The 10552-nt window shown below is 35.7% G+C and overlaps 1 protein-coding gene across 5 annotated transcripts in view; it reads left to right on the top strand.

The window, feature by feature from the left end:
* Rev3l (REV3 like, DNA directed polymerase zeta catalytic subunit) overlaps window positions 1-10552 on the top strand; it is a 183028-nt gene that overhangs the window by 43872 nt on the left and 128604 nt on the right. For all 5 annotated transcript variants that reach the window (XM_004637502.3, XM_023722299.1, XM_023722300.1 and 2 more), the window contains exon 2: window positions 8316-8505. In XM_004637502.3, the coding sequence (XP_004637559.1) occupies window positions 8316-8505 (190 nt within the window). The remainder of the gene's footprint in view (window positions 1-8315; window positions 8506-10552) is intronic.

Raw genomic sequence — 10552 nt, 5'->3', positions numbered from 1 at the left:
CACACACACACACACACACACACACTTTTCCTTTCCATTGTGTTCTTTGTTTAGTCCTACCAACAGTTTTTCTGATCCTAGATCATGTTATCATCTCTTTTGCTTTCATCATCTGTACATTCTAGAACATTTTCACTTTGTATAGCTGAATTCCTACTCAGATTTCAAATATTATATCAAATACCTCTTCTTCTGGTAATCCTTCTTAGATTCTAAAAAAACTGCTGTATTTCTAGATGTAGCCCTAGGATTTTGCACCTATCACAGCATACTACAATTGCCTATTTACTCATCTTTATTTCCAAAGAGACTGAAGTCTCTGAGGTCAGGAACTGTACTCATGAGCAGCTTGAAATCTATCATGTAACATTGGGCCTCCAAGTTGGGTTTGGTACATCCCAATAAACTTTATTTACAAAACTAAGTGGCAGTCATTTTTTGATACAAAGGTTATAGATCTTTTATACAAATAGACCATAATTCCCTATTTTTGGAAATTTAGATTGTCTTCAGTTCTCTTCACCATTGTTAGTAACATTCCCCCAGTAATTTATCTGTGTTTTTATACATTATTTTTTTTAAATCAGGACTGATTATGAAAATTAAATTTTTGACACTGAGTATATCTTTACATGTTTACTTGTCATTACTATAACAAGTACATGTGATAATCAGCTTACATAGAGAAAAGTTTGTTTTAGCTCACAATTTAGGAGTTTCCATTCTGTGACCTTTTGGGACTGTGACAAAGCAAGATATCATGGGGTGGAGAAGATACAAGTGACCTGGATATAAAAAAGGAGTAGGTGCAATCTGGAAGACATTTATCTTTAAGGCCATTTCCCCCGTGACCTAAAATCTTACACTAGACCTTACCTTTTAAAGGTTCTACTACCTTTAGTGGTGCCAAGTTGCCAACTAAGGCTTCAGTTGATGAACACTTGGGGGATATTCTAGACTCAATAAAGAGAGATCATTTACTACTTGCTGTGCAATTGTTAACTATGAAGAGTTTTGTTTAGTTCTTTTTGTGGAAATGGAGCGAGTGGGGAGGGAGGGAGGGAGAGAGAAGACTGGATGGGGAAAGGTTGAGTTCATGATAGTGTTATAAAATTTGAAATATTCCATGGAGATGTAATTAGAGAAAAATTCTGTGAACACAGATACTTCTACTCACATACCATTTTTTTGTTTGCTTGATTTTGATTTTTTGTTCTATAGAGGTTTAAAAAACTTTTGTACACAAAGTTTGAGATTTGGGAAATGAAATATAGAAACCACAGAATAAGAATTTATTAATCTATAATACTTTCAGGCTAGCATTATCTCAGTTGTACCAATCAATTTATTTTTTAAAACTTATTTTATTAGTGCACTTTTGCAGTACATGAAGATTATGTTGCTCTTAGGAAAGAGGTACATAATTCCTCTTCTTCCACCAACTTCTCTCCCTCCATCTCTAAGTCTTCTTTCCCCATTTTCATCATTATTTTTGTTTATGTCATCTAGTATTTATATTCATTGTGGGTGTTTGGTATATGTAGATGACACATGTTAAATCTTTTTACTTCCCTTCCCCTCCTCTGATCCTGTCTCTTAGACCACTTCCCACTTGCAAAAGAACTATCTTCCTGTCTCCTTCTCTCCTTTATTTTGCTTTTTATTTACACATTACTTATGTGAGCTACAGTGTTGTTTAAGCTTATGTGTTTGATTTATTTCACTTAACATGTTTTTCAGTGTATTCATATATGTAGATACCATAATTCCTTTTTTTTTATTTCAAGGAAGGGTGTACGGGGTGTTCAGGATCTTACTACTAGATTGGACTTGTAGTGATCCCCCTGTTTATAGCCTCCGAAGAGCTGGGATTACAGGCATATGACACCACGCCCAGTCTCAGTTGCTGTCCCAGGGTGCCCCAGGGGTGGACCTGGCACTGCAGGCCTGGGGATCGAATCTCCAGCCCCTGCACCTGCTTGCAGATGTTTAATCTCTGAGCTATTTGGCCGGCCCTGATACCATGTTTTCTTAATGCAAATCTCATTAAGCCTTGAATTTGACTCTCTGTCTCAATTATTCTTCTATTGTTGCTGGGACAAATAACTGACACCCAAAATGAAGGAAGGAAAGGTTTATTTAGCTCATAGTTACTGGAGATTTCAGTCCATACTCAGCTGGCTCCAAGGCAGGCTGGCACATGGCAGAGAGCAACCTTTCATGGCATCGGCAAAGAGCAGAGAGCAAAATGGAGGAGTAGCAGCATCTGTGGCAACAGATAGGAAGTCTGTCTCTCTCTCACTTTCTCTTTTCACTTATGTTACATTCAAGCTATCCACCCCAGGCTGAGTGTAGCACTCACACCCATAATCCCAGTACTAAGACCCATAATCCCAGTGGATTATGAGTTAATCTCAAACTCTAGAAGTCCCTGCCCCATGACTGCATAAGGCTTTGGGGGGACAACTTGAGACACAAACCATAACACTCTCCCAATACCCAGCCTGTCTGCCAGAAGAGACATTGTTCTCAGCTCCACCTTTGGCAAACACAGGATATCAGAAAAGATATAAGATGGATTGAATCTTCCATTCAGACATCTGGAAGGTACCCAAATATTTGTAGCTGATACCTGAAGGACTTTGGACGTAAGTGAGGCATGGACATCCAGAGAACTTTGACCACTGATGTTTACTAAGATCTTTCTGCCGAACGTCCTTTGCCTCTTTAAAACCCTCTAAGAAAAGCCCCCTTCTCTTTATTCCCTACAAATGGCCCTTTTGCCCTCTGTTTGTCTGTACCCAGCACAATAAATTCCTTGCCACATTGCCTTCACATAAGCCTGGTGGTCTCATCTGATCTCTGCTTCATGTTGTTCCTTACACTTTATCCATTTGTCTCTTGATGGATATTCAGGCTTCTTGTAAGATTTAGCTATTGTGAATTGTGCTGCTATACACACTAGTATGCATGTATCCTGTAATAAATGTCTCTAGGAAAATAGCAGATGAAATAGAATTTCTAGTTTTAATTCTTTAGAATTCTCCATACTGATTTCCATAATGGTTGTACTAGTTTACATTCCAATCAAGTATTTAAAAAAGATGATGACTATTTTGCTAATGATGATGGAAAGTCTAATCATTTAGAGCAAGCAGAGGTTGGCATACTGCTATCCATCACCCATTCCCTCCTGTTGCCCTTTTGTAAATGAAATTTTTAACACGTGGATGTTCAACTGAGTAGTGTCTATGACCCTTTTAGATTTTAAAAACGAGATATGTAGTTGTGTCAGATAGAACACAGCTTGAGAAGCCTAAAAAAGACGCTTGCTTTCTGCTGCTTTACAGAAAGTTTGCATTCCTCTGAATTAGAAAAACTGCATGAATTCAGTTGGTTTACTGAAAGTGGATCTGCAAAAGTACAAACAGGCAAATGTTATTTATTTTTTTTATTGTCTTTTTCAGACAGGGTTTCGCTATGCAGTTTAGGCAGGCCTTAAACTCATATTTTAGCCTAGGCTGGCCTCAAACTTGTAGCAATCCTCCTACCTCAGTCTCCCAAGTGTTAGGATTATAGATATGTGCCACCCCACCTCACCTAAATGATTTTTTTTTCTAAATAATGTTTATATGCTCAGTTTAGAGACCAAATTTAGGCACTTACATTACAGAACAAAATGTTAAATAATGATCTTAGAGGTGTTGGAATATAAAGGACTTAATGTTTAGTATCATTATGAGTACCAAGTAAGATGAGATTCAGAGAACCCACATGACTTGCTGTTAAAGAAATCTCTTTTCTCAGGGCCGGCCAAATAGCTCAACGGATTGAAGTGCATACAAGCAGGCTCAGGCGCAGGGGCCAAGGGTTCAATGCCTGGCCTTGCCTGCCCCAACACTGGGGCATGCTGAGACTGCAATTGAGACTGGGCGTGGTGGCACACGCCTGTAATCTCAGTTCTTGGGAGGCTGTAAACAGGAGAATCACTGCAAGTCTGTTCTAGTAGTGAGATCCTGAACGCCCTGTAGACCCTTCCCTAAAAAACAGAAAAAAATAAAAATAAAATAAAAAGAAATCTCTTCCTTTATTATGCAAAACCTGCTTAGGAAACACATGATCATGAGGTAGGTAACTGCACAAAGCTTAGTTATAATGTCTAAAATAAAAAATAAGCTAGTAGTAACCCCGTCCAAGTTTCAGTGGAGCATTTGTAAAATGACTTTGTTGTAGTTTCTGACTTAGGCCACATCAGTCAAATTGGAAAATCAGTCATAAAAATTTTGAAACCACAGATGAACTTTATTCACATTGGACTTACCTAAATTCAGTTTGACATAATAATAAAAGGGGAACATTTTAGTCAAAGAAGAAGATAAGTTGTTGGTCATAGGAGGCAAAATTAGGATGAATAAATTATGGACATTAACTACATGGTTTTTAAAGTTAATGTATGCTTGAAAATTACTGTTACTATGTCTGAAATATGTTAGTTGTTAAATATGATGGGTGTTAATTACCCTGATTCAGTCATCCCCCAGTGTATACATTTATCAGAATGTCATGTTGTAAACTGTAAATTAAGCAATTTTTGTCTGTTATACCTTAATAAAGCTGTGAGCTTGGAAGGAGAAAATAGGGATTTTTTTTCTTAAATCCATACACTATTTGGAAATAACTGATATCCTGGATTTATTAATCACTTAGAAGGTTTTAAAATACATTAACTTTCACTAATTTTGTAAAAATAATCTTAAAAGAATCCTGTATTTGGAATTCTTGGTAGTATGGTGGAAAACCTTCTGTAATAAAGTCGTACTTCTTAACTTGGCTGCTAACTGGCTATTATAAAAAGGTGATCCCTAGTACCAACTCTAGACTTCTAAGGGAAACTGGTAATTTTAAAGCCACTGCTTTTAGAGTGTTTTCTCACATTAAACCCAGACCTAACTGATAATGGCTGAAGAAACTCCATCTCTAAGGAATTTATATATCTTTGTGACACTTCACCTTTATATGAGGTAGAATTGATGGAGGGAGATGAATAGAAATGATCTGTAACTTAAGATAGAGCAGTGCTTTTATAAAATTACTGGTTTTATAGCAATAAAAGATATACCATTGATAAAAAATTGACTTTTATGTTCATTGTTATGTATTTCTCTTTAAGAGTTGAGTTTACTTTCTCATTTTCTTTTCTACATTGCTTATATTAGAGCTGTTAGTACTATGTCAAGGATTCATGTTACAGTTGCTCTTCAGGAAGTTGTTCTTGAAGGATGATAAGGCATTCAGCCGTCCATAACTAGAGGGTAATCAGAGAAGATATGTCTGTGTTAATGTAGTCACTACAGCTTTAAATGGAATTTTCATTCAAGGCAAAAGGCAATAATTGGGGGACTTTCAAAGTCATACATCTAAGTCCTTTTGTGGGTCTGTTAATTCTATTAGTGTCCCTCTGTTGTCATGGATTTATTTCTTCAGATAGTTGAAGGCTTTCACATAATTCCCTTTTCAAGTAATTATTCTATCTTTCTGAGTATGCTTTTATTCATTTGAAAAATATTTGTTAAATATGTCCAAATGTATTTTGCTTAGGTCTGAAATTATATTCAAATGCATACAGTTTCAGTCTCTAAGAAATTATAGAGCCAAGGGGCTGGTGAGATGGCTCAGTGGTCTAAAGCACCTACTTAGAACAAGCTTAGCAAAGCACAGGGACCGCGGTTCAATCCCCCAGCACCACATGCCAGCCCGCCCCGCCCCCTGGTGGGCTGAGCTGGACACACACACACACACACACACACACACACAAATAAATAAATAAAATTAAAAAAAAAAGAAATTATAGAGCCAAGAAAACAACTAATTAAAATAGAAGTTACAGAAGATAATGTTGGCTTAAAAAAAAATTCAGTTAATGTTAACTAGAAAGAGCATTGGTTTTAGGTTTTGTTAATCTACTTTTAAATCCTGATTCAGTTACTTAAAAGCCACATCATTTTAAGTTAGTCTCAGTGACACTTGCAAGGTGCTTCTAAGTTTTAGAAATAAATATATATGCGAAGCACTTCCAAGTGCCTGTTAAGTACATATTTTTTCCTAAATCATATTTCCCCAATTATTATAATTTCAAAGCTTGTAAATAGATTATTTTTCTGACTCCTAATTCACAGGAAATGTGAAAATATAGTTACCTTTGAACATTGTGCCCCATATTAGAAATTAGTTTTTATAATTCTCATAAAGTTTACCCAAAATTTCATTAAGATATTGACCATGATACTATTATGAGGAACTTATGAAATTGTTTATAAAATATACTGTTACACCAGTACTTTTGAAATCACTGGTCTTGAATTTATAGATTTAAGAGGAAATGCTTCTGGTTTTTTTTTATATCCCTCCCCGTGTAGTTTAGCATATTAGTTGCTCTTAATCAAGTTGTGGTTTATATACAAAAGGGTGATCTTTATAATCTTTATCGGATATTTAAAAAGCATTTAAGTAGACCATCCCTAAGTAGAATGAATGTTTTCTTAAGACATATTATTGTAATTAGAATTTTTTTATGTGAAGAATTTTAAAGCTACAATATTTAGACAATAATGTAATTTCATTTAGAAATATAATAGCCAAATACTGCTTTTAACAGAAAATAATTTTTATTCCTTTGAAGTTAAATAGCTCTACTGCTTCTAAAAGGAATTGAAGGGGCCTGCCCCTTAGCTCAGTTCTTTAAGTGGCTGCTTCAACAAAGCACTCAGGTTCAGGTTGCTGTGGTTTGATCCCCACAACTCAAGCCAGCCAAACCTGCCCTGAAGGCACACTGAGAAAAAAAAAAAAAAAAAATCCTTATTCCATTTTTGGAGCTGGGGAGATGGCTCAGTGGGATAAATGCTTCCCCGGCAAGCACAAGGGCCAGAGTTCAATCCCCGGTTCTGCCAAAAAAACAAACAAAAAAAATGGAATTGAAATTTGTATAACCAACATAATTGATAATTCTTCAAAAATGTGATTGGTATTCCAAATCAGAATATTATAATTTAGATGTTCCAAATCCTCTTCCATGTTACTGATCTTTCCAGTTTTGTTGTACTTTATATAATAACTTCCAGATTTCTTTGTTGTTATAATTGTACTTTAAAAATAAGATGGGCTGATACTATTTCTTATAAGTATAAATACAAAGTATCAATAAAATATAGAACTATTTTCTATATATTTTATAAAGCGGTCATTCTAAACCATAAATGGAAATAATAAAACAAAAAGCTACTCTCTCCTAAAAGAAAAAAAAAAAAAAAAACCAAAACTCATTGAACAGAATGAAGGAAATAGGTATAAGGAAGAAGTCTGAAGATTGTGCTACTGGGAACAGCACAGTGGTAGTGAGTGATAGCATAAAAATAGTTTTGTTTTTCCTACTGAATTAGAGGAATGGCTTGTCCCTGGACAGGGCTAGTGACAGTGCTATGGGGACAGGAACCATTGTCACACAACCCTGCCAAATTTAGGAGCGTAATGGTACATCTGCTTTCTTTGCTGTTGTTAGTCAACCTTCCCCTGGATATGTTATTGTTTCTGTGGCACTTCTTTTGTGAGCATTCATTCCTATTGTGTTCTTTATCCTGGCAGTGCCAGATTGTATGTTGGCAAGTCATTTACTGTTTACCTTTTCAGCACCTTGGATGTATTTTCTGAGAAGCGTGAATACTTTTCCCCCTCAGGATCCCCATTGTTTCTCCCTCTGTCACATCCAAGTCCATTACACACAATTGAATTCTTTGTTTTGATTTTTCTCTTATAGCAAAACCTTATTTTTACCTTCCTGCTCACCTCCAATAGCAAAATTCCACATAGTACAACTCTTTTTACCCTCTTTTCGTTTTGAAGAGCTATTATCTGTGTTTAGGAAATCTCTTATTTTAAAACATTAATGCCAAGATTGATATTCATTGATGTATGTGGTATATTTTCAGTGAATTTTATAAGCTTTTTAATACTGTGCTGTGTGGTTTTATGGGATGACTTAGTAAAAAACATGAAATTAGTTGGATTATAAGAGAAGTCAAATATATTTTCACCAAAACTATAGAGTATTTAAATTACACAACAGTGCTTATGTTCACAAAATGCTACCAAATAGTCTGTTGTAAAATATAGTTAATACAGGTGACCTTAGCTATGGGTCAATTTTCTTGTATTCTTTGATATGCTATATTACAGTTACAACATTTAAATGGCTTGCATTTTGAGTTTTGTATTGTTAAAATGTGTCTCAAGTCTAAACTTTATAATATGTTACATTTTAGGTCAGAAGACATGTCTTCATCTACATGGCATCTTTCCTTACCTCTATGTGCCATATGATGGTTATGGACAGCAGCCAGAAAGTTATCTTTCTCAGATGGCATTCAGTATCGACAGAGCACTTAATGTGGCTTTAGGCAATCCATCTTCTACTGCCCAGCATGTGTTCAAAGTGTCATTAGTATCAGGAATGTAAGTATGTGATGATATCTTTTAAAATTTTTATTTATGTTTCATTCACTATTCTAATTAGAAGAAAATATTTTGTTTATATTAGAAGAAAATATATTGTTTATATTTCTTTTATCTCCATTTTAATGAAACTGGTAAATATTTTGCTGAAACTGTAGAGTAAATTTTTATTACAATGAAAGATAGAAGGTTAATAGCAGTTTCGTTTCAACCTTTTCTGTATAGCTGCTTTTAGAACTGTAGAAATTTATGTGATTCGTTCATATTTATGTTGCACAGTTCCTTTATGCCAGGCACTATTTTGAGTAGTTACATGTTAGCATTCCATCACTGCAACAAATAACCACAAAGAGAAAAGGTTATTCTGAGTCATAATTTAGAAGTTCCAGTCTATGATCAATTGTCCTTATTGTTTTGGTCCTGTGAGGAGATAGTGGTCATTATTCCTACATGTGATAGAATAGAGCTACTCACTTCATGGCCAGAGAGCAACGAAAGAAAAAAGACCAGACTGGAATGCTACAGTCCTCTTTGATGTTACACACCTAATGAAATTAAAGACTTTCTCTTAGGTCTAACCTCTTCAGTGTTTCACCAGCTCTCTGTAGTGCTATCCTAGGGACTAAGCTTTTACACATGGGCCTCTGGTATTCAAGATCTAAACTCTAGCATTTGGGATATATTTCTGAACAAAACAATGGTGTATGTAAACAATGATGTATGGAGGTTAAATTTTGCTAGTAGGAAACATAACAACCAATATATATAAAATAAATTCATTTGCTGCATAATAATCCTGGTATAGGAGAAAATAAGATGGAGAGTGGGATGAAGAACAGTGGTATAGAATGGGGAAGTGGACTAGTGGCACTTTTAGGTAACTAGGAAAGGTCTCACTGACAAAATAAAGCAAAGATCTAGAGGAAGTGAAGAGTAGGAACAGCATGAAAGCTGGTGGCCAGATTGGAGGGAGTAGAGAGAGAAGAGGATAGAAGACTAGATGAGAGGTTGTAGATCATTGGAGCAAGTGGTTCTCAAAGTATGATTTCTATGCTTTGGTTTCTAGTGCCACCAACATTAACTTTACTTAGTGTGACAGTTTTGAGAATATAGCTTGCAGATCTCCAAGCACAGGAGTATAATTAAATAACAGCCTTTCCGAGTGCATGCTGAAATTCAGTCCATCACTGTGTGAACTGAAACAAACTGCTTTCCATAGGCTACTGTTAGCCAGTGGCTACATATGGCAAGAAACTCCCTGGTCTGTTCTTGGGAAACTTGAAGACTCTCTAATACCTTGTTACACACTTTAATTAGAATCTCACTGTAGTAAAAGATACTTTACAGATCTTCTCTCCATCTATCACTTCTTTATGTGGGATTTAGTAATATCTGGGTCTAGTGGTTGTGCCAGTCTTCTACTGTCTCCTATCACAGATTTTTCTCCTAGTAAATTTCTTATACATTTAATTGCCTTTTACTCCTTGAAGAATCTGGACTAGTACGCCTACAAACTTGGTAAAAATATGTTCCTATTCTTAACAGAGACCTACTGAATCAGAATATCTGGCGATAGGGCCTAGAAATCTTGTGTTAACCTTTCTGACAAATACGATGTGTGCTAAAGTTGGAGCATCAGTGTAGGAAGCTAAATTCTAGGACTTTGGATTTTACTCTTGAATTGTTAAATGATTTTTGAGCAGCCAATGTCTGATTTAAACTTGGAAGGATTACTTCAGTAGCTGCATAGAAAGACATAGATTATAGTGGATATGGAGAAAAGTAGGACTCTGATTCGTCAAGGTAGTAATAAAATATAGTGTCTTGAACTAAAGTAATGTACAGACAGGGAAGTAGTGAGGTCAAGTTCTGGCTCTATCTTAAGAGTTATCAATAGGATTCGCTGTCTGATTGGGTGAGGATTTTGAGAGGAGTCAAGAATGAGTCCCGTGAGCCAGGGAGATGGCTAAGTGGAATATAAGCGCTTCCCTGGCAAGCACAAGGGCCTGAGTTCAATCCCTGCTTCTGCCAAAAAAAAAAAAAAAAA

This window comes from Octodon degus, unplaced genomic scaffold (assembly GCF_000260255.1).
Source record: "Octodon degus isolate 3935 unplaced genomic scaffold, OctDeg1.0 scaffold00090, whole genome shotgun sequence".
NCBI classification, from domain to species: domain Eukaryota; kingdom Metazoa; phylum Chordata; class Mammalia; order Rodentia; family Octodontidae; genus Octodon; species Octodon degus.
This window is presented reverse-complemented; position numbering and strand designations above follow the sequence as displayed.